Below are 24,782 nucleotides of genomic sequence, written 5' to 3' on the forward strand. Positions count from 1 at the left end.
TAGTTCCACTCCCCTGCTATAGGCAGGGACACCTTCCTCTAGACCAGGTTGCTGAAAGCCCTGCCCAGCCTGGCCTTTAATGCTTCTGGGATGGAGGCATCTATGTCTCTGGGCAACCTGTTCCAGTGTGTCACCAGCTTCGTAGTAAAGTATTTCTTCCTAATAACTAGTCTAAATCTACCCTCTTTCAGTTTAAAGCAATTTCCCCTTGTCCTGTCACTACCTGCCCTTATAAAAAGTCCCTCTGCAGCTTTCCTGTAGGCCCCCTTCAGGTGCTGGTAGGCTGCTATAACTTTCCCCCAGAGCCTTCTCTTATCCAGGCTGAAGAACCCCAGCTTTGTCAGCCTGTCCACATAAGGGAGGTAGTCCAGCCTTCTGATCATCTTCATAGCCCTCCTCTGAGCCCACTCCAACAGCTCCACGTCCTTCTTGTGCTGGGGGCCCCAGAACTCGATGCAGTATTCCAGGTGGGGTCTCACAAGAGCAGAGCAGAGGGGGAGAATCACCTCCTTTGATCTGCTGGTCACACTTCTCTTGATGCAATCCAAGGTACAGTTGGCCTTCTGGGGTGCAACCACACATTGCTGGCTCATGCTGAGTTTTTTATCAACTGACACCCCCAACTCCTTCAGAGCTGCTCTCAAGTCATTCTCCACCCAACTGGTATTTATGCTTGGGATTGCCCTGACCCAGGTGCAGGATCTTGCACTTTGGCCTTGTTGAACTTCATGAGGTTGCCATGGGCACACCTCTCAAGTCTACCCAGGTCCCTCTGCATGGCATCCCTTTACTCTGGTGTCAACTGCACCACTCAGCTTGGTGTCATCTGCAAACTTGCTGAGGCTGGACTCAATCCCACTGTCCACGTTGCCTACAATGATGTCAAATAACACCAGTCCCAGCACTGATCCCTGAGGAGCACTGCTCGTCACTGGTCTCCACTTGGACATTGAGCCATTGACAACAACTCTGAGTGCAACCATCCAGCCTATTCCTTATCCAGAAAGTGGAGGAAACATGTATTTTTCTCCAATTTGATGACCATGGTGTTGTGTGGGACAGTATCAAATGCTTTGCACAAGTCCAGATAGATGACATCAGTTGCTCTTCCTTTATCCACTGATGCTGTAACTCCATCATAAAAGGCCATTGAGTTTGCCAGGCATGACTTGCCTCTGGTGAAGCCATGCTGGTTACCACCAATCATCTCATCATTATTTTCCTTGTGCCATAGTAGGGCCTTCAGGAAGATCTGCGCCGTGATCTTTCCAGGCACAGAAGTGAGACTGACTGACCTGTAGTTCCCCAGATCTTTTTTTCCCTTCTTGAAAATAGGGTTATATTCCCCCTTTTCCAGTCAGTGGGAACTTCACCAGACTGCCATGACCTTTCAAATATGATGGATAGCAGCCTGGCAACTTCATCCGCCACTTCCCTCAGAACCCATGGATGGCTCTCATCAGATCCCATGGACTTGTGCATCTTCAGGTTCTTTAGATGGACTCGAACCTGATCTTCACTTACAGCGGGCAGATCTTCCTTTTTGTCCTAATTATTGTAGGGATTCTCCTTCATGATCTTTTTAACTTTCCTGTCCCTAAACCTGTTGACTTCTGGACTTCTCAACGAACTCTTTATAATGCATACATGTTCATACTGAGAATACCTCGCTGGATGTTAATGTTACTCTTAGGATGCCTTTTCACACCTGCTTTCCACTGATTGTTTTAAAATTGAGCTGTGCACTCTCCTAACTGCTTTCTAATGGTAAATCTGCAGATTACAGTGACAGCACTAGTAATTAGTGTCTGAAGGGACTGTTTTAGGTATGGAAAAAACACTTGAATACCGAGACTTCAGTCTGTCCTGTTGTCTAATGTTGTTTGAATAGCAATTAGATGCAACTAACTAACTGTGGTCTAATTTGAAAGAACCTTCTGTTATATATATTTTTGAACCATATTCTTTGCTGAGGTCGTAAGGCTAATGCATTGCAATGAATAAGGACTGGGGTGTCTGCTGCGTTTTCTCAGAATTTATAGCTGTTGTGCACAATGTGGAGTTTGAACTTCCCCTGACAGCTTTCCAGTTAATTGTTTTCATTTTCTTTTCTTCACATCTTGTCACTTATGAGCTTTATTAGTTAGATAGCAATACATGTGCCTGCAGCAAGATTCTTTTATTTGGCGTGAGCAGTTTAACAGTGAGAGCATATTAGAAAATGTCATCTAAGTGTAAATGAAAGCATTCTCATATGAAAGATTAAGAAAAGATTACATTGCAGCCATATTTATTCTGCTAGGAAAGCTGTTCTTTGCTTTCAAATTTGCTTAATATTTGTCCATTAAAATAACTACTTAATGAGTACTGGTTATGTATTTTAGATATTTTTATACCTATTTAACTTGCCTTCCTACACTGTTCTGGGTCATAAGTTGAAAGAGGAAAATCTGCAGAATATATTCTAAGGCAGCTGAAAGCAAAACTGTAGTAGGAGTAACATTATGAAGTCTGAAATATGACATTTTTTACTTTAAGTGATACGATTTTTTCCCAAATTCTGTCTCAGAATAGCTTTTTTTTCTTTCTTGGCAATTTTTTTTAGATATAACTTTCCTTTCCTGTGATAGCATTTGTTGGATGGCAGCCAGTCAAACTGGGGAGGCTTTCCTACTCGCCTTCCCCCGTTTCCTGAAACCTGCTGCTCTCTGTTTCAGACTCAGAGTAGAAATGCATATGTCTTGATTTCTAAATGTTAAATGGAAACACACAACCTTTTCTTTGTTTGTTTGTTTTTGTTTTTCTGCTCAGCTGAGGTTGAGCAGAAAGAAATTGTTTGGATGTTTTGAACCTCTGGGTTTTGAGAAACTCAATAGGGGCAATAAGGTCAGAGTATAAGGCAAGATGTACAGCAACGATGTGAAAAGTTTCAAGGTGAGAAAGCTGATGTGGAAGTCACAGAATCACATTGGTTGGAGATTGGATCCACCTGTGGAGATGACCACAGCCTAACTGAGCACAGAGTCATGGAAGGTTTTGGGCTGGAATTGACCTTGAGAGGTTTTCTCATTCCACCCCACACTGCCATGGGTAGGGACACTTTTGCTTTGTCAGCATGGACCTGGGCAATCTGCTGTAGCTGGCCTAGCTTGAGCAGTCGGGGCTGGATCACGTATCTCCAATAGGCTCTAGTTTTTCAGTGAATGGCGAGTGCTAGGTTAAACATGGCTAACAGGCTGACAGTGTGCTCTGCAATGGGCCATACCTGCTGATCTGTACTATGGTGTGACTCTGCTTCTTGGATGCCTTGGAAACAATTTTGACTGTCATGTTTCAAATGATTTCTCTGCAGATCCTCTATAAAATCAACCTTCAGAAAGAGTTGGATGGGCCAACTGTTGGAAGGCCAACAGCATCCTGGGCTGCGTTGAAAGAGGGGTGGCCAGCAGGGCAAGGGAGGTGCTTGTCCTCTATAGTTTGCTCTCATGAGACCCACCTGCAATACTGTGTCAAGGCCTGGGGCTCCCAGCACAAGAAAGATGTGAAGCTGTTGGAGCAAGTCCAGAGGAGGGTCTTGAAGATGGCTGCAGCGTCTCTCCTGTGAAGAAAGGCTGAGGGAGCTGGGCTTGTTCAGCTTGGAAGAGAGAAAGCTCTGGAGAGACCTCATTGTGGCCTTCCAGTACTTGACGGGAGCTTACAAGCAGGAGGGGGTTGACTTCCTATACAGTCTGATAGTGATAGGACCAGGGGGAATGGCTTTAAACTGAAAGAGAGGAGATTTAGATTAGATGTCAGGGAAATTTTTTTACTCAGATAGTGGTAAGGACTGGTACAGCTGCCCAGAGAGCTGTGGGTGCCCCATCCCTGGAGGCGCGCAGGGCTGGGTTGGATGGGGCCCTGGGCAGCCTGAGCTGGTGGGGGGCAGCCAGCCCACGGCAGGGGTTGGAAATGGGTGGGCTGGACCGACTTCCAATAGCCTCCAAGAAACAGGCATAAGGTTGGATTTATTTTGGTCCCTCAAAAGAGAGAAACACAACGTTTTTCTTCCTTGTACATATACAGGTTGCAAGACCCAGTTCTGTTTCTGTACGCACAAGCTGCTTGTTGGAGGAACTTGGTCTCCCATGTCATTCCTACTACTCTGAATTCAATCACTTCTTGGTTCTGTGTCAGAGGTGTTGTGGCCATTTAGTGAGGACTGCTCAGAGTAGAGGAGAACAAAATATGAATGGTATCTAAAAACCCCAAGCATACAAAAAGTGATACCCTCCAGAGATATCAGATGTCCCTAGTAAATGAATTGCTAGACGCAGTGATTGCTGGAAGCACGTTTAGGCTGCGCCAGGGGACTGCTTGGAGCTCATTCTACTGCCGAGCCTTTCTTAGCTCTCTCTGTTTGGTCCGTGGCTGATGGTTTTGTTCTGAGAAAGCAAATGTGACCCTCCACTTTCCTGTAAAGGCCTTTCTCTTATTCGTATGCTGTCTCCATCACTTTAATTGTAATTAGTTGAAATGCTACTGTGAAAGACACGAGAGGAGTATCCCTAATGGTGGAATGTTAGAAAATACACTTCTGAATTCCAAAGGGCTATTTGGATGCTCTTCTCCTTGGTGCGTTCTGCTGCAATTTGAAAAAAGATTAAATACATTTTTAATCTTTTTTTTTTTCTTTGGTGACACTTCTGTGTGTTTTTGCGTTGTTTGTGAATTGCTCTTTCAATAGCGGGAGGAGGCAGCGGTGCGTCCCAGGAGCTCTGCCCTGGGAACCAGGCTCTCATGCAGAGAGGTTGTTGCAAACACGCACTGTAATAAATGATTTTCTGAGCACCAGAATATCTTATTAACCAATCTGTATTCCTTGCTTGGGCTCTGGGAGGCCCCAGCAGCTCTGTCAGCTGGCCTTGGTGCTGGGGGAAGGATGGACTGGAGGAGGTGGTTGCTCAGCTTCAGTAGAAATGTGGATTTGTGCATGCAGTGCCAACGTGTTTCCATTTTTTACAAAAATAAAAAAAAAAAAAATCATTGCAGGATGGTTCTTCATTGCTGTTGGTTCTTTTAATGAAATAGGGAAACTAATTTCTGTGGATTTTGTGGAAGTGACTGTGGATTTCTTGGTGGATGTGGACCACTGAAGCATGAGCTGTGCCCTGCCTTGCTCTTTATATGTCATTGAAGTTCTGCTCTTAGGCTCGTGGTTGTGTGCCCGTGTTTGTTTTCCCATGGGCGTATCTCTTGTACAAGTGGCTCATCTAGAGCCAGTGCTTAATTCATAGGAGATACTACTGGTATTAAGAGAGAATCAAAGGTGGCTGTGCTTTAGCCTCAGTCTTTGCCTTCTGATGGTATTAGAGCTCTTAGTGCATTATGGGGTAGTTTTAAACTCCAGAGAAGTCAAAAAAGAATTCATTCTTAATAACAATAATAAAATTACAAATAATGGTAGTAATAATAACAATGATGCTTAGCTTTGTGTTTTCTTCAAGGTGAAAACCATGCCGTAGCTCTATAAAAATAAAAAGAACGTAGTATCTCTTTCAGTTTCCTAAATGTAGTTTAACTTATTCTTGTAGGTGTAGCATCTATGACAGTGCCTGTGTACATCGCAGAAGTTGCTCCACCGCACTTAAGAGGCAGATTAGTCACCATTAACACTCTGTTCATCACTGGAGGGCAGTTTTTTGCAAGCGTCGTGGATGGACTGTTCAGCTACCTCGTGAAGGACGGATGGAGGTATGTGAGTCTTCATTGCTAAAAGCAGAACGTGGTTATGGTTTGGGCAAGGCTAGATACATAAATGAAAGAAGTTTTAGTGAGTGACAGCTATCATCATAGCGTTTACATATGAAGTGGTAGAGCTGCATTCTGAAGTGGAGTTTTAATAATTAACTCTTGCCAAATGATATACATAAAGCCTTCACTCAGACAGTACTCACAATATGTTTAGGCTTTCTGGTTTCACTAAACTTTAAAATGGATGAGCAATGCATTGCATATGATGCATATGCATCAACAAGCTTGAACTATCATCACGATGTTTATAAAAGTAGCTTGCCTTTTGCGTTTAGAATAATTACATGCTGATTTTTCAAAAGGCACGTTTCCTGTAACTGATGCTACATGCACAGAACAGAGGTGTATATTGAACGCACTTAATTTGAGCAGTAGTAATCTAATCAGAACTGAAGTTACAGATATCGTAGTATAACTTTTAACTATAAACTTTTGATTATATGCAATTTATGAATCTCTTTTACTCTACCTTCTGAATATTTTGTCCTTCCTGTAGGCATTCCTAAGAGTTTCTGGACTGCACCTACCTTCTCTATGGGGATGTGTCATTTGAGAGAGTTAAGACATTTCTGAAGCTCAGTAATTTAGCTGCAGTGCTGATGTGAAAAAATAATTAACAGAAATGTGTAGGAGGAGTAACTTGTAGGACACATTCCAGCTTTTGGAAACCTGCACTGATTATGTTTGCTTTTTTTATTGAATCTCTCTTGGGAAAAGGGTGCGTGCTGTTATAGGCTCTTCAATTTCAGTTGCTACAGTCTAGAACCTTTTTGATATTTGAAAATCCTACTATGAAGCATTCTCTCACTCTATCCCCCCCTTCCCCCCCGCCCCCCAAAAAAGAGCTTGCAATATAAATATTACTACATTCACTGACTTTCAATGGAATTGAGTAAGGATTACGAGGTGAAGTTTTAAGTTAGAGACAATTCATGTGGGTCTTGGTATACAGAGGTATTTAGAGGTGATCTTTCTTTAATATGTAAAGAAATACGCATTAAAACAAAAAGTTAATGTTTTCAGGGTGAATCCACAGTTTATTCTGTGTATGTCTGAAGATCCAAGAACATTGAGGATTTTACTTTCTGCTCACGTGATTGCTTCCTTTGCCGCTTAAGTAAAAAGATGTCACATTCTGACCTTAAGAAAAAAAGTTACGTCATGCTGATTTTATTTAATACAGTCAATCCTAGCTCTGCTTTTTGCTTTCTAGCTGAAATGGAAATAGCATTTCACATTTTCACATGAAGCTTTTGATGTCCTTGTCATTGCAAAAGCAGCTGCATGCTCCCTCAGACTGTGCCTCCAGTTGTAGAGGACGGAGAAATGACTTCACTGAAAGAAAAATGTAGGGGATTGCTAATCCCTTTCTGCAGTTAATGAAATATGTTCAATTTTTAGAAAAGGTAATGGTACGCAGTAATGCATGGCTAGGTAAAATAAATGAAAGTATTTGACAACCAATACCGATTATCCAGTAGCTACATTATTAATTGAAATTGACTATTAGCCTGAGTAATTTGCTAATGTAAAAGCTCCCTATGCAAGGGGGTGGGTGGTGAGGAACGGACAGCAAAGATATTTATTTAGAAATGAAGCTCTGAGTCACTGTTACTGTTTCAGGTATTTGTGCACTTTCTTTTTAGGCAGATATTTTGATTTCAGTTTACCTCAGAGGTTAAAGATTCTGCTGGGAAAAGCATTTGTGGATTTAATGTTTTTTTTTTTTTGTTTGTTTGTTTATTTTGTGTTAGTGGGCTGATGCTTACCAGCTAAAGATATGTTTGTAATCTGTGTGTCAGTAAATACTACCATATAGGAAGAAAAATATTGCTAGTAAAATATCCAACAAGTTTTGATCTTATTTGAGCTGTATTTTTGTGTAGTTGTTCAGATAAATACAAATCATGAGCCAGCAATGTGCCCTCGCAGCCCAGAAAGCCAGCTGTATCCTGGGCTGCATCAAAAGCAGCATGGCCAGCAGGGCGAGGGAGGTGATTCTGCCCCTCTGACCATGAAGATCATCGAGTTTCAACCCCCCTGCTATGTGCAGGGTTGCCAACCACCAGACCAGGCTACCCAGAGCCACATCCCGCCTGGCCTTGAATGCATCCAGGGATGGGGCATCCACAACCTCCTTGGGCAACCTGTTCCAGTGCTTCACTTAAGTGAAAAACTTCCTCCTAATATCTAACCTAAATCTCCCCGTCTTAGTTTAAAACCATTCCCCCTTGTCCTATCACTATCCACCCTTGTAAGCAGTCATTAACACAATGTGTGAGTATAACACAATGGCATATAAAACATTCTTTGAACCATATTTTAGTCCCTTAAAGTCATTCTGGCCAGTGATGCCAATGAGAACTGTAGTGCTTCCCACTGTGATGCTCCTCGCTCTTGTTGTTCTGTACTGGTTTCTTCCACGTGTGTGTGTCTGTCCATGGCTGTTCAGTGCCATCACATGGCCTGATCAAATTCTTGATCAAGCATTGGAACAGGCTGCTCAGGAAGGTGGTGAACTCAGCATCCCTGGAGGCTTTAAAAAAAAGAGATAGATGTGGTACTGAGCGGTATGGGTTAGTAGGAATGGTGGTGATGGACTGATGGTTGTATTAGGTGATGGTCTTTTCTTCGTGGTCTTTTCTAACCTTAATGATTCTATGACTCCCGTTTTTCATGAAGAAAAGACATAGTTGTGTGCAAGATCAGTGGTAAAGGGAAGGAAATGTTACAACTTTCAAGGTAGTAAAAATAAATTGTGGAAAACTAAGAATAGATATGCTGCACTTTCTGAATCATAGAAAAATTCCATTGAAAGGTACTTCATAGTGTTGAGGCTAACTTACAGCTCCTCAAGCTGGGTTAGCATCTTAAGGTGAATCAGGCTGAATTTATTTATTCAGGCCTTTGTCCAGCTGACTTCTGAAAATCTTTACAGGTAGTCATTTCCACTTCTCAGATGCATTGGGCAGAAATAGACTGTGCTAATGCTGAAGCATCCAAGCAGTCGCAGGTGCAGTGCTGGAGTGGTGGGTTTGGGATTGCATACTTCAGTGTCCACAGCTAGCTGCCTGCAACCTGAGACTGAGCAGAGTACAGATGGGCCCTCACTTGGAAAGAGTGTCCAACATACACTTGGGGAGAGTTTACAGATGCTCACTCCTGAGTTGCCGCATATAAGAAGAATTACAGCAATTATTGTAGCTCTTAGTGATCAAATGGCTGTATACTAGAAAGAAAAAAAAGAAAAAGGAACTTTAATTCTGTTTATTCTTGGAAATGCTGGATATTAAATTAAAAATAAGCAAAGGAAAACAAACATTGAACCTGACAAGTTACTTTATAAAACACTACTAATTCATCTTAATAGTGTTGCAGCAGTATGTCTCAGAAGGAGGAGTGTTACTGTGGATTTACTAAATTTCATGTGGATTTTTTCAGGTCTGCCAGACATCTGACTTCAAAAGCAAAGTCTTATTCTCTATATAGGAAAGAACTATATTAGATTTGTGAGAGCTGGCTTACAGCACGTAATGTCCAAAATTGCCTGCTTTTACTAAATTGGTTCTATCAAAGCTGCTCGGTCTGAAAATTGCAAGGGCTCATGAACTCAGAGTGGACGTATGCTCCTAAGTGAATGTTTTCCTTCTGGCCTGCTCCTTGTGCTCTGCTTTGACCAGAAACATGTCAGTTGGAAACTGCCTTTAGTGACCAAATACTTTCTCTGTGCTTCTTTTCTGTCTTCTCTGTGATAAACAGCCCACCAGAGTCCAACTGGTAGATTAACAGCCTGGATCTTGCTTTTTTCTTTTTTTTTTGACTCCTAAAATAGTTGCAGGTATGTGACTGCTTAGTTCTGAAGGTTCTGCTGCATTTAAGGGATGGAAGGGCTTTGGACGAACAGACATGGGGTCATATGAGTATCAGGGACTAAATCCGTATATTTAGATGTGCTAAAATATTGCTTGCAGTTTGTCAGAACACAGCAGTTGTGCTTTTAATTTCTATGTTTTTGGACTACTCTTCACTTGAAATAGAAGAGGCTCTCTAAATACCACACTAATCACAGACACTGAATATACTATTTATTGAGCTTCAGCACTGTATATATTGATGTGATTCTGTATGCAGCTTCCAAAGTACTGTTTGTGGAAGAGGAGGAGCATAGGAAGAGATGAGGACACAGATGAATGAGACCATTAGTGAATGAGGAACGAGAACATTAGTGACACTTGTTAGATATGCTGGCTGAAGTCTGCTCAGCAATTAATCCTTCCACAATGTTTGCGTTTTGAATTTATTTTCTTCCTGCTTTCATTTTTTTGACTAAAGATGAGCTATGCCATTCTGAAAATGAGAGGCTTGTTGGCAGTTTTATTTCTAGACCAAGATGTAATTATACAACCTTTGGAAAATGCTGCCAGGTTAAGGAGGAACTTGAGAGCTCAGCTTGGGGATGGGAGGACTGGCCTGCATACACCTTGTCCAGGGGTGGCCATCTTCTTTACTTTACCTTTTGTGTGTTGTATTTTTTTCCCATTCTCCATTTTTCTGCCCTGTTGCTTGTGTGTCTTTTTCCATTTTCATCTGAAATGCGTTTGGACTTGTCAAATGCATGTAGTTTGTTGCCCTGAAATGGGGGTTCCATTAACAATCCTGCTCTCTTTCATGCTCTATTAGCAATCTCATTGCATAGCCAACTTTATAAAAACATCCATGCGAGGGAATTCAGAACCATCAGTGTGAAAGTGCACGGTGAGAGAAGCTAGAGGAAAGATTTACTCATCTCCCTAATTTCCTGACTGATCTCAAGGTGTGAACCTATTTATGAGTACAGACTACCCCGATATTCACTCTGAAGACTGTTTTCTGGAGGTGGTGGAACAGTTATAACCACTGATGTGAAACCCATCTTGTTTGCAGTGATGTACAGATGATGCCAGCACCATCTGAAGTCTTTAATGGAAGCCAAAATAATCTTTCGAGCACAAACGGTTTATCAGATGTAGGGAAAAAGTCCGATCTAAAAAGCAGAATGACGTTATGCTCTATTCTGTAATTCTTGTTATTGTTTTTAGTGTTTTATTGAAGGAATATAAAAACGTGGAGTGTGAGGACCAGAACCACCTATGACAGATGGTGATATGCTTATCTTCCACGGCCTTTGGCCTCACTTCAATTGGAGAAAGTCCTGTTGTGTGTGAGCGCTGCACAGGTGGCAGTGCTGGCTGCTGGAGGGGCAGCTCTCCTCCACCAGTAATCCTGGCACTAATGCTGTGTACAGTGAAATCCCTCTGGGCGCTTAAAATGCTGTTTTAATTTAAAACAACACCTCATCTGGCTGAACATTTAAGAGCAGACTATCTGAAAGATCAAATGTAAATGGATGCAGTGCTGGTTATATGAACTTTTTTCAGCGTTTCTGTCTACAGTCAGAAACAACCATTTCCTTACACAAGAGGCTTATTCCCTGGCCACGTGTGTCTGTACTTGCTGACCAAATTAAGCAATTATGGTTGGCTGCTTTTGGTTGATCTTTTTTATTATGTCTGAGCAGAATTTCAGCCTCATTGTTGTCATCAACAGTACCCATCTGTTCTGTATACCTTTGCTTTCTTTTTCTGTTAATTCTTTTCTTATATCTTCACAGAAGGGATATCAGTTTCCAAACTACTGGAATGTTTCAGAGAGTTGAGTCTGAGTTAGTGTTCTCTGGGCAAGCAACTGTTGGCTCAGTGACAGCAGAATATCCAGAACATCCTGAGGTATACTGGAATAGAAAGCAAAGGTCTTTTTTCTATAGTACTTCCAGAGTAGCGTTCTTGCCTGATTAATTTCTGTCAATAATGAATGCAAAGGAATGAGGTTTGGTTTGGAAATTACGGCCCGAGTTGCTGTAAGCGTGTCTTCTCACAGCACACTCTTGTAGGCAAATACAAGAAATTTGTTTATTTCTTTATTTCCAGGTACATGTTGGGGCTGTCAGCTGTACCAGCAGTTATACAGTTCTTTGGTTTCCTGTTTCTCCCTGAAAGCCCCCGCTGGCTGATTCAGAAAGGGCAGACTCAGAGAGCGCGGAGGATTCTGTCTCAGATGCGTGGCAACCAGGCAATCGATGAGGAGTATGACAGTATCAAAAACAACATTGAAGAAGAAGAAAAAGAAGTTGGAGCAGGTATGCTGAGTGCTTATTGGCATCTGTCAGTCAATGAAGAGATGAAATGAGAAGAAATTTTTGCATCATAGCCTATGGGAGCCTGAGGGTTTGCTGTTCTTGACAGTTTTGCCATTTAATATGCCTCACGTACTGGTAATTTCAGAGTTGAATAGATGTTTCTGTGATACTGCAGTTTTAAATTTATTTCTGGTTTCTTAAGTGAGGAAGAAGGAAAGGTCTGTAAGATTACAAGTTACGCTAGCTAGATTTACATGAGACTTGCACTCAAAAAATTACCCATTTTAAGAATGCACATCTTGAAGAGTGGAAATGAAATAGTTTAGTTTCTCTCTTCAAAGAAAAACATTTAGCAACCATTAAGGTCAGAAGGCATTTTACATGCCTGCGTTATCCAGAGTCTATACTGTGGCTGATCATAATTGCAGTTAAGCAGTTTTGGAAAGATTTACAAAACTAGGTATGTAATATAGTAATAATTTTTCAGTAAGGGCAGCTTCTGAAGTCTTCTTAGTCTGCCCAAGGGAATGCAGCATCTTAATCAAATACTTTCACACTGTTCCTTATGCTCTAATTACTCAAAACTTTGTGTGTACATAGATATGTATTATAAAGCAAGATTACCATTCCATTGACTATCTTCTTGACTACTAAGTAATTTCTCTTAGCTTTGTGCTGAAGTAGGGTAGGAATCTTAATTAAGTTTCTAAAATGAGGTTCACCTTAGGTCTTGCTTCCTTAAATGTTGTTAGTATGGTGCTATAACTTCTCACAGGATGTGGAAAGAAAAATGCAAGTTATTTTACAGCTCTACAACCTGAGATCCTCTATCTGATAGTATCCAATGTCATTGCCTGCTTGAGTTTAACTTCGGAGCTTACAATAGAAGATTAGGTATCTTGAAGAAGTTACTGCATACTAGTGAAAGGATTTTCAAAATGTTCATCACTGATCTGTAGCACGGCTGGATTTGTTTCTCCCATTATCCTTCTGGCTTTTGGACACTTTATTTTTGGTTCTTTAGCAGTGGAAAGAAAAGTTCCTTTGAGCTGATTTGACAAAAAGCTCAGGTGGATATTCTTAGAACAGCTTGGTTTTAAGAGTCTTGTACCAAGGTTCTCCATCCTAATTAGTCATTGAACTGTTTTGATTCCACGGAGAGTCACTTAATGTCTGGTATTAATGTTTATCAACATTGTAGAAATAAAAGAAGCAGGTGCTTGGCTGGTTTGGTCCCATACTTTCAGTCATTGGGCTGTACAGCACAACCTCGTTTCTCTCTTTTAAATCATTTTTTATGCTGCTGCTTCACAGTTTATAAATTAAATGCGTTGTTGTAAGATTATGGTAGGACTGTCTCCAACTCAGTGAGAGTACTTATGGATACCTGCTTACCCACTTGTTGTAAATGCTTAGCAAATAGGCATTACAGAGTTATGGTCACTCTGGGTTTTGATTGCAACTTAGCTGTACTTGCTCTTCATCCCGTTTAACTCACACTCCTGGTTGTTCTAAAAACATTTGTTGAGTGTCAGCATCAAAACATGCGTTAATTTTGTTACCTTTCCGGGACTTATAGGTGGTATTTAAAAGTGATGTTAAAATATAATCATCTTCATCTCTTGAGGAGCTGTCTAGATATTCAGTATTGAATTTGGAATGCATGGTACAGGAGTCAACTTCCTGTTCATATGTGGAATTCAATGAAAGACAACTTTGCAAATCAAAAATTGTCCTGCTTACTTTTAGGTAATAGTGCCATTTCCTTTTCTTGGCATTTCCTTTTTTGAAAAAGAACAGATGTTCTTCTTCATTAACTGATACATAAACATCTTTGCCAGTTCTTCAGGGCAGCATTTTCTAAGTGAAAATAAGCCTGTATCTGACTCTACAAGGGAGTAACAAGGTGCAGCTGGAACATATTCTCCTAGTCCCACACTAAAATCTGCCTTTTGTAACTGTTTCATCAGCTATTCTTGTCACTGAACTAATGAATCACAGGAGAACTTCATCTGTGTTGCTTAAACTACTTTTAAAAAGGTTTAATATTAATGTCTGTCATAAATCCAGAGAGGTTCATTGCAGCTTCCGTATGGTCATCAAGCAGTTTCTGTCTTGAAAGCAATGGAAATGCCTTGAGCAGCAACATCTTTTTGTACCAGTGTGGGGTTGGGTGAATGATTCACATCTCTTTATCCTTTCCAATACATTCAACCAAACCACCACTGCCGAGACTGCAGCTTAGATTTTCGCATTTTCAGACTGTGACACTTTCCTCCTTAGTGGTTATACAAATGACCATTTTCTAGCAGTAGTGAATACGACCTTTGCATGCTCTGTTCTGTACCCCTAAAGCAACCTGTGCGTTTGTAAAGTCCATGACTGCTTTCTGCGTCACAGCTCACGTTTTGAGAACAGAGGAGGAAGGCACTGCATTTGCAGTAATGTCATGAAACCAATTAGGTCAAGTCCAGCTCATCAGCATCTCTTAACATCATTGTCTCAGATGACAGGGTTGTACTGCAAAGAGATCTGGCAATAGGAGTATCAAGGGTAGGAGGGTTACGGAGGGAGACCTTAGAAAGGAGAGAGCTCCCTGAGAGTGGGAGAAACAGTAGTTTTTAAGTGGTATGTGCCATTCCCTTTAAACAGGTTGTAGATCTTGCAAGTTCCCCAGTGCTTGGCTCGTGAAGTCTTAAGAGGAGGGAGGAGGGTAGAAAATAGAAGCGGTTGGAGCCAGGAAAGCATCAACAATGGGGTTGACTCTTTCCTCCAATTAGCTAAACATTGCTGCTGAGGTTCTGTGCTGCATGTTAGTGAAGAACTGGCAGTCAGATCATAGCATTGCATGTAAGCACTGCTATAGTGGCTTAAATATACAGGTACAGATGAAATAACTTGTGCTGCGAAATGAATTAGAGTGGGATTTGTAATCTTAATTCTCGAGCAGGCACTTTAGAGTGGATTTACAGTAACAGAAGCGATACATACCTTTGTGAAAGTTTTATGGGCTGCCAGCGTAGTGGTAAATTCAAATCAGAAAGAAATCATGCTACTGTTCAATAGGGAAATTGGGGATTGATAGTTTATTTCCCAAATGTTTAACACATCTCCAGTATTCAAAGAAAAACGTGGGAAAGTGTCATTTTTTTAACTTATCTTTTTGGATGAAAGTACCTGCAAGTTGCACAACTTTTCCACATGCTCCTCTTGTGCCAGTACTGAGCTGTGATGTGCCAGGATACCCCATATTTCACACAAAATCAGTGGTGGTGAGTATTGTACTAACACAATGTCTGACAAAATAAATATAATTTGTTAAGATTAGGCATTTGTATCTGTGTAAATAAAGTACGTAGAGGCATGGATCGTAGTTACACTAGGAGAGCAGTGTAATCTCCCCCAGTCCTATTTATTCCACATTTTTCTGACCTCTGAATTACTCTTGAGACTCATGAACCTTTCCACTATGGCTTGGGATAGACATTTTATAGTAGGCTTCTATGCACACAGATATGTGCCAATGTCTGATCATGTAGATGTTTTTATTTGCACGTTATGCTCTGTAATTCTGGCCATGTAAAAAGTGTGCTTGGCTTAGCAGTGTGTGGAACCACGCTGCTTCTGTGGAAGTACACTGAGTGATTTAGAAAATGTGTAATTGCACTGTAGGATCATTAAACCTACCCTTTTGTCTCTGAACCAGAATGTTTTGTAATGGCTGCTGCTTCTGGATGAGGTCTTTTCTTATGTTTCCAGTAATTCTTTGTTAAAAAAAGAAAAATGTTATAGACCAAGGGTTTTCTTTTCTTTTTCTTTTTCTTTTTCTTTTTCTTTTTCTTTTTTTTTTTGAGAACAATATATCCATACTATTCTTTAAATCCTGTAAACTTCACTCACTCTCAGCTTCGCTCACTTCCCTTCTTTGCTGAATTTACTATCTGATCTGTGAGTCAGTCTACTCTTTCAGGTTTTGTATTTCCCTGCAGGAGATGAATGCGTTATGATTTAAAAGAAAAATCACCTCATTACCATTAGTTTTCAACTTATAACTTTACCAATTAACTGTCAGCTAAAATAGGGTATTGTCAGGGAAGATAGCCTTCCCAGCTACAGTATATTTATATTTCTTGCAACTTTTCTGCTTAAGAAGTATTTTAACTTGTCAGTATTTCTGCCTATGGCTTTGGCTGCAACCATTTGACATACATCTCCCCAGGGAGATGCTGGAAGCTTTCAGTACTTTCATTATTAATCATAATACTCCCCTTGCTTCTGGGAGTCCTTTTTATCCTATGCAATTGCCTGACATGCCTGGAATTCAAAAAGATAGAGACATGCTTATTATTGGACATCAGCTGGAATCTTATTTAATGAAAGTTGGTAGTACTGTTATGCTGTAGAAGGACTGTACAAAGCTCTGAGCCATTTCAGTTGTAGGCGCTCTAATCCTTGTTTGGAATGAATCCCTCTTTTATGAGGTTGAGTGGCTGCTGTTACCTGGAACCAAGAAACTGGGTTAAAGTCTTTCAGGCAACAGAAAAGAGATGCACTAAAGATTTATCCAAGAAAACCCCAAACTCCATATGATTGCAAGCTTGACATTCTTATTTGTGACAATACCAATGTGAGGGGCTTTGCAAAACCAAGTCAGTTTTGCCTTTGGTTTTGTGGGAGAGTACAGCCAACAGATGAGGTATCTGAAGAAATGTCATTGTTTCATTCACATAGTTTAACTATTTGAGCTGTAGAATTAATTCCTGTCTCTTAAGACCAAAAATTCTTCCTCCGTAGTGACATGTCTTCACTGGAATTTATTTTTAATTGAAGCCATGAAAAAAGAATACCTCTGGTTAATTTAAAATTTATACAATGCAATCAGATATAACATAGAGGCACTTTGATTTTGAGAAAGCACACTAACTCAATTTGGTATATAATCAGATAATTTATCACAAAAGGATTGAGGTTGGAAGGAACCTCTGGAGATCACGTAGTCCAACCCTGTGCACAACATCCCATAGAGCACATCACCCAGGGCTGTGTCTAGGACAGCTTTAGGATATATCCAGGAAAGGAGACTCCACAACCTCTCTGGGCAACGTGTTCCTGTGCTCGGTCGCTCCCACAGAATTTTTTTGTCTTTATTCATATGGAACTTCAGTGTTTCAATTTGTGTCTGTTGCCTCTCATCCCATTGCCAGGCACCACTGAGAAGAGCCTGGACCCATCCTCATGTCACCTTCCCTTCAGGTTCTTAATCACATCAGTCAGATCCCACCACAGTCTCCTCCAGGCTGTACAGGCCCAGCTCCCTCAGCCTTTCCTCATTCAAAAGAGACTGCAGTCTCTTCGTTATTTAGTAGTCCTTCACTGGGCTCACTCCAGGAGCTCTGTGTCTCCTGTCCTGGGGGCCTAGAACTGGACACGGCTCTCCAGGTGAGACCTCACCAGGTATGAGTAGAAGGGGAGGGTTACTTACCTGCCTGGACCTGCTGGCAGTGCTATTCCTAATGCAGCTCAGGGTTCCATCAGCATTTTAGGCCACAAAGGTACACTGCTAGCTTGTGGTCAGTCTATTGTCTACCAGGACAGCAGGTCAGTCCCCAGCCTGTACTGGTGCATGGGGATATTCTTCTTCTGGGTGCAGCCTTCTCCAAACTGAGCAAGCAATAGTCAAAGTGTGAATTACAATACTAAACAATTGATAGAGACAGATAAAAAGCATTTTTTGTTCTCTTTTTAAAGCCTTTTAAAAGGCTAACATGAGCTTTGAAAAATAATCTGTAAAAAAGAAAAAAAAGAATTTTTTCTATCTTGTCTAAAAATAAAACTACTGTATGTCCAAAGTAAGTTCTCATTCCTGTTACAGTAGAACAGCCTGCAGGTTGCAGATGTAGCCAGGAGTTTGTGAATGTGTGTGTACTTTAGGGGCCCTGGGGTTACAGTTTTTACCTGGCAGGATGTTGGGAGCTGGCCTTCCTTCAGCGGCTCTTGACCAAAACCAATCCCTTCATCTTTCGCCTTAGTTTCCAACATGCCTACATAAACTGAATATTTATTCATATTTATATTTAACAGCAGAATTTAAGAGCTTGGTTTATTTAAGAAACAAAAACATGAAAAATTTCTGCACTGTTTCTCTGCTGGATCTGGCATCTGGACTGAATATGGAATGGCAAGCAGGATGCTCCCACTTGATTTGCCTGTATTCATGCAGCAGGGATTCAGACAAAATATACAGTGTGGTGTGAAAATGTTAATGGGCATGGAGGAAAAGGTTTTTTAAGCTGCTAAGGAATAATTACAACACTTACTAAGCTGATTTGTTATTTAACTGTTAGAGCTGTTTTTTTATCCGGTAGTTAAGAAAGAATTTCCTTCGTTATTGGTAATTCTGTTTGATGGTTAAAAATTTTTATGAGGGTGAACAAATTCAAAATGGTTTTTCATTCATAAATCTTAATTTTTTTGGTCTGCAAAAATTTGGAATCTTGCTTTCTTTTTTGCTAGTGGTACCTTGAGCTGTGGTGATACTCATCAGCTGTGCAGTGTTGTGTGTTTGCCTCCATTCAGAAACAAGATACTGAGAAGGAGCTTCTCCCCATATCATTTCAGTCCTGATTAGGAAGGCTTAGCACCACGTTTTCCTTTTGTCAGCTGAAGAGATGAGTCCATGGGTCACCCCCTTCATGTGCCATTTTTGGAAGCAACTTTCTAGGTACTGAAAGTGCTATCAGAGCACTTTTGTATTCCAACGTATGACCGATCTCCTGGAAAATGTCGGTATAGATGAGGGCTTTTATATGGCTGAAGCGTGTGTGCCTGATAACTGCTGCTGCATAATAATCCGCAGTGAATAATTATCCAGTTAATTTAGACTTTCTCTTTGCTTGTCAGTTGTCTGTGGGGAAACTGTAGTTTCCTTAGACGTGTTTGTTTGGGAAGTGTTAAAGATTTTTTCTGTGTGAAGCCGTAAGTAATGCTGTGAATACTTAGAATTTTCAGTATAATTTCTTGGAAATGGTGTCTTTCATAAGTATGAAACAATCTTTCAGTCATGTTTTGGAAATACCTATACAAATAAAGCTATAAATCACTCCGATGCCAAACTGATTTTTTTTTTAAAAGGCTCAGTAAGGCTGTGAATTCTTCTCCCTTCAGTCTTCTGGTTTCTCTTTTGTTAAAAAACAAAACCAAACCCAATGATTTCAGGAAATTTCCTGCTCTGGCACTATAAAGTGCAAGAATCCAAATAATCACAAGTCTTTAGTCACTTTGTAATGTTTTTTTTTTTTTTTTTTTTTTTTTCCTGCCAGCATATCACTATTCTGGTAAATGGGATCTCCCCCTCATTCCTCTGAGGAAGGGGTGCACTGCTCCAGAAGTCATTGATCTGTGTACGTTTTCCTTCTCCTGAACAGTCAGACAGAAATACTGCATTTGCGTATCACTGTTTTGAACATTTTTGTCCCAATTCTGGACAGAATTTCTATTTCTGTTGAGTAAGAAATAATATTTTCAAAAACAGTATTGTTCAGTGTCTCAGGACACTCAAACATTTACCCAATGTCAGCCAGTAGATGTTTTTATCTAGTTAAAATAAATTCTCTAATACTGCAGCTGTAGTGATTTACAAATGAAGAAATGATTTTTTTCCCAATATTGAGGATTCTTTTAGTCACAGAATCCCTGAATGTCTTAGAAAAGTATGTCCTGTTCCCTGCCATGCTTAGTGTTCATCGATTCCTCCTTACAGAGTTGACTTTAGGCTAATATTTAACATCATCAAGCCTAGCACATTATTATTTTTCCCCACTCCTGCTGCAGTTCTTGTAGAATTACAAAGAGAATGCTAGCAGTTTGAGCTGCTGAATTGCTTGTAATTACCTAGCTATGTTTAAGCAGACATGCTGCATGTTAATTCTGCCTTTTGGTTATGCAGTGGCAGTTAGCACTGCAGGTTATGAAGCCGGCATCTTGCTGTGAAGCAGGAGAGCCTCAACCTTCCGGCAGCACTACCAGCTTCCGTGGGACATGATGCTGATGGCTGGGATGGTGTCTTCAGCCCCATGGGAACTGGGCTGGGAGGACTGCCATGCACCTCTGCTCAGACACCTTGTGCAGCAGCACTGTAGGGTGGAAAGAAGATTGTAGGTCTTTGTTTTGATACCTAAACTGCACTAATACACACATATCCATACATATTTTCGGAGTGCTGAAAGCCTTTCATTTCTGCATGCATTCTTCATGACAGAAGTGGCTATAAAGAGACCAAAAATACAGTTTTCTTGGCATATTTTGACCTGTTTGTCATCATGGAGTGAAAATGGAAAGGTTTCACTGCAAATATTGAATCTAATGGTGCACAACTGCTCTAAACATTATATTATTATTGAAGCAGAAGTCTTCTAAAGTATACTTGAAATAGAATTGGTTTAAGAGCATAAGTAATTCTAAAGTAATTCTGTACTTCTGTGATGCTATAAAGTGGATTGCAGTGATTTCATTTCATTTGAATGTACATATATAAATATCTTACATAACACAGAGTACATGTAATTTCATTGTAGTTGAGGTGGATGTAGCTCACTTAGAGAATGCAAGTATGGATACAGAGGAATAAATTATAATATTTTCTGTAGCTTCTGATATGGAAAGTAGACTGTTGTCTCTGAGCCAGTAGACTTCCTTTTTAGTTAAAGCAAACATACGTTTCTATGGCAATAAAAGCAAATTTAAAATGTAGGTGGTTCTGACTGTTGCTAGTCTAAAATAAAGGTGACAGTTGCAGAATAGTTCATTTCATAGCCAAAGGAAAATAAGATTTCTATTAAGGAAAAATAGCCCTATGCTTAATTTAAAGAAATTTGAAATTATAAGCTCTTTCCGGTATTTATTACTTCCCCCTTTAAATTCTCTTCTTTTCACTGTCTGGGAAAAATGAGGCTCTACATATAAATGCTAAGATTTAAACTTTAACGCTGATTTGTGTTACCTTTGTGTCTTATATGTATGTTGGGACTTGAAAGTTTTTAAGCAATGATTACGTTTAGTAGCTCCCAGAGACAAGAGGCATAAGAGTCTTGTAAAAGATAAATTAAAGCAATATTTACCAAAGCACCAGATTGGTGGGGTGGGTAGGGGATAACAGGTTGCAAATAAATAGATTTGAATTTAGTGAAGAGTGTTTATCCTACTCTAATTGCAGTGCGGGTAACAATGGAAGAGGTCTGAGACACCATTTTGTCTCCAGATTGGATTGTTTAGAGCTTGACATGCCTAAAAGCCATTGGAAGCATGTTCCCAGAGGATCGATCCACTGTAGAATACCCAAATACCACCTATTCACGAATGAGCAGCCTCAAATTAATCATCATGCCCCCATCTGTCACAACTGGTATCCATCAAGCTGTTTAATTTTTGGTCTTTAAGTCTTCTCAAAATCTGTAGGACAAAGTATAGGAGTATGAGGATTAAATAGATGTATCTGTTTTTTTCTCTTTAGTTTTTAAAGGGCAGAGTGTAGACAGTCTGTTTTATATTTAAGATGATGTTTGAAGTCAAAACTTGCTGTTATTTAAGCATAGTATGTGCATACATAAAAACCACATGGTATTTTGTTGGTCACTCATACACCAATTTGTTGTGCCATACCCCTGTCAGACACTGACCTTGACAAACACCAGAAATATTGGTGTGCACTTGGCAGAATGGGAGGATGTGACACCAACCTGAGGCTGAAACTGGAGCATTCTGAGATCTTAATGATCTAAAAGACTTCATGAAATCTTCTTTTGCCACAACAGACAAGATTTTCTTAGTTGTGACTTTGGGAATACTTAATGTGCATACAACTTAAATTTGTAGTGTTTCTGGTTCTCATTTCTTTCACTGCAGTGGATGCTCATGTGGTAATTCATTTAATTAGTGTTAACTACTTGGTGTCAAAGACAGCGTATATAGTGAAAATACAGTGAATATCATGAAAACATGTAGTCAAAAGCTAAAGAAAGAGCTTTAGGTATCTGGGCTGTCAGTGGACCATGAATCTGTTGGTACTTTATTAGAGAAATCTGCCCAGTTTTATATAAATGTGTATAAATGTAACAAATTATGGCTGGTGAATAATGTGGTACATCTAGAAGTAATGTACGTACTGCAGTGCTGCATAATGATCCTGTTTTAAAATATTCCTTGACATAAAGTGTTGGTTTATGTAAATCCTTGAAGTAGACAAAAAAAGATGTATTTTAAAATGTAGCTTAAATTTATTCTATATTTGAATGCCCAACCCAGCAGCATTACGAAGGAGTTATGGTGTTGGATGGGGTTTTTTTTAGTTATTTTGGGGCAAATAATTTGTGTTTTACAAATTTGAGAAGTCATTGCTCAATTTAGCATTCTGTTCTCATCCAAGAAATGTTCCCTACCATCTGCAGCCAGTCGTCTTTTGTGCTCTGTCAGCCCTGGCTCCAGGTACAAATAGCTGCTCTGTGTAGTGCTCTGACCGACCCCAGAAATGTGCCTGCTGAAGGTCATAGTGTTCCCTCTACAGGTGCAGGTGGGTCCATGAAAGGATGAACTCGGGAGAACCTTCATGGATGCAGCTGCAGTTTCGTAGGCAGGGTGATTTATGCTGGGTACACAGGGAGACAGTACATTGCAAAAATACTTTCTAATGTGCTCTGAGTTGTTTTTTTTTTCCTTCTTATCTGTTAAAAGTTTATAGAATCCAATGAGAGTTATTCTGAAATGTAGTTTTAATAAGATTGCACTCTTCTGCCCTGCTGATAAGCCTTTATTCCTTTCTTCTCTAGCTCTAGCGGAGAGAAATTAACCTGCAAAAACTCTTACATGCCTTCCAAATTTTTGATAGGAACCTCATGAAGAGCTGTCTTCAATTTGAGTGTAGCAGTTTCAAAGCAGTTTTCATTTATCGTGACTTCGATAATTTAAAGCAATCCTCTCTTCTCTCCGTGGCTCTTTAAATGTATTAATTTTGTTTGATAATAACACTTCTCCCCTGTGTTCTCAGTGTTTGCAGATTTGAATATTGGTTTATGCTGGTGTCAGTGTTAGACCTAATTTTTGCTTACATTTAGCAATAATGATATTGAGACATAAATGTTATATTAGACAGATTGGTAGCCAGTTCTAATTGTAAGATTACAGTTAGATTTCCAATAACCATTGGAAATCGCTCATCAATTCTGGGTAAACCTGGCACAACGTTCGACTCAGAAGTGTAGTATTTTGTTGCTATGGTGATGAGCACAGTCATTTTTTCAAGATTTCTTCCAGCAGCTTACGATAATTGAAATGGCTACGATGAGAAAAATATCATCTACAATCTGAGTTCTGTTGAGGCTATAAGCATTCAATGACATAACTATTTTTTACTGTAGGTTGCCGTTAAGGCCCGAGTTGTAGTGATGCGTCACCTAAATTTTAACTGTAGGATAAACTTGGATTTTTTGTGGTGGCTTTTTTTTTTTGTGTGTGATTCATTCTTCGGTATTGAACTTCAGAAATAGCCTGCATGAGTTGTGTATATTTGTTATATTCATTAGTAAAAATGTTCGTAACCATCTATTACTGCAGTATCTGAGCTACTCCTGTGGTTACACGTCAGCAAACATCTGGAGTGCTTGGTAAAACAGCTTGTCATTTCAGGTTAGTGCTGAGCATGAGAATAAGAAAATTTTGCTTTTCCTTATTTTTTTTTTTAAACAAAACAACACAACAGCAGGAAAAAAAAAAACCCCAACAACACAAGTAAACAAACTAAAAAATTCCATCTATAGTTGACCTGTAAAAATTGCAATGTGTTCTTCACTGTTGGGAAGCACAGCGTGGAACTAAACTCCACGAAAGCTCAAGCAAACTGCTTTCTACTCCTTTCCTCCATTTGAAGTATTTTGGGCAAGGGCAAACAAAATGTGCTGGAAAAATAAAGGCTTCAGTTTTTCAGTTCCTCTCATAGCTCTCCCACTATGAAGATTCTGGGAACAGCAGGACTCAAGGTCAACCCACTGTTGCACAGAATAAATGGTTGAGGTGGTCTGATGGAGTTTCTGGTAGAACTGAGAATAGACCCAAGGCATCAAGTGCTTTTACTACTGCACCTTTCTGAGGCACAGTATATGCTTCCACCACCCGTGAAATGTGCTTCTGCCGTTAACTGTTCAGTTTGTTACTTGGCATCTTCTGATGATAATAAACCTACTGCTAGAGGATTATTCTTGTCTCGTTTGCTAAAGGTATGTACGGACCCAAGTGACTGCCGACAGATGGTTGCACAATCTTTTTAATTACCAAAATGCAAGTGTTGGTAACACCAAAAGAACATTCAGCAGTAATATTAGAAGAGCACGCAGAAGCAAAGAGAAGCATTCACATGCTGGTGGGGATGAAATAATTAAATTGTCTATAGTTCTGCTGGCTTGTTTATTCACATAGTACCATGAACCCCATCATCATTCAACAACAGCAAACAGGAAATGTGTAGGGAGGAGTAGAAGACCATAAACACGTATGATATTTTATCAAGTACCAAATACTCGTCCAGTTTCTGATCATTTCAGGTTTATCATCCATGAAATTGGTCTCCCCATGCACAGTTTTATTATGTTGTGCATAGTTAAACTTTAACCATAGATTAACCATAGAGTGAAATGTAAATGATGGATGGAATTCTGTTGCTTTTTGCTTTAATCTGAGTTTTCTTTTAGCTTTTTGTCAGATGTTCTTACGCATTTAGATGTGTGGGCTTTGTGTGTGGGCTTTCTTGGTTTTGGTTTTATTTCTTGTTGTT

General features: G+C 40.0%; 1 protein-coding gene across 2 annotated transcripts in view; it reads left to right on the plus strand.

Moving 5' to 3' along the window:
• The window catches only part of SLC2A13 (solute carrier family 2 member 13), a 136,265-nt gene that overhangs the window by 22,357 nt on the left and 89,126 nt on the right, over positions 1 to 24,782 (plus strand). For both annotated transcript variants that reach the window (XM_001232939.7, XM_040656984.2), the window contains exons 2-3: positions 5,571 to 5,730; positions 11,757 to 11,965. In XM_001232939.7, coding sequence (XP_001232940.3) covers positions 5,571 to 5,730; positions 11,757 to 11,965 — 369 coding nt within the window. The remainder of the gene's footprint in view (positions 1 to 5,570; positions 5,731 to 11,756; positions 11,966 to 24,782) is intronic.

This window comes from Gallus gallus, chromosome 1 (assembly GCF_016699485.2).
Source record: "Gallus gallus isolate bGalGal1 chromosome 1, bGalGal1.mat.broiler.GRCg7b, whole genome shotgun sequence".
Classification (NCBI taxonomy): Eukaryota; Metazoa; Chordata; class Aves; order Galliformes; family Phasianidae; genus Gallus; species Gallus gallus.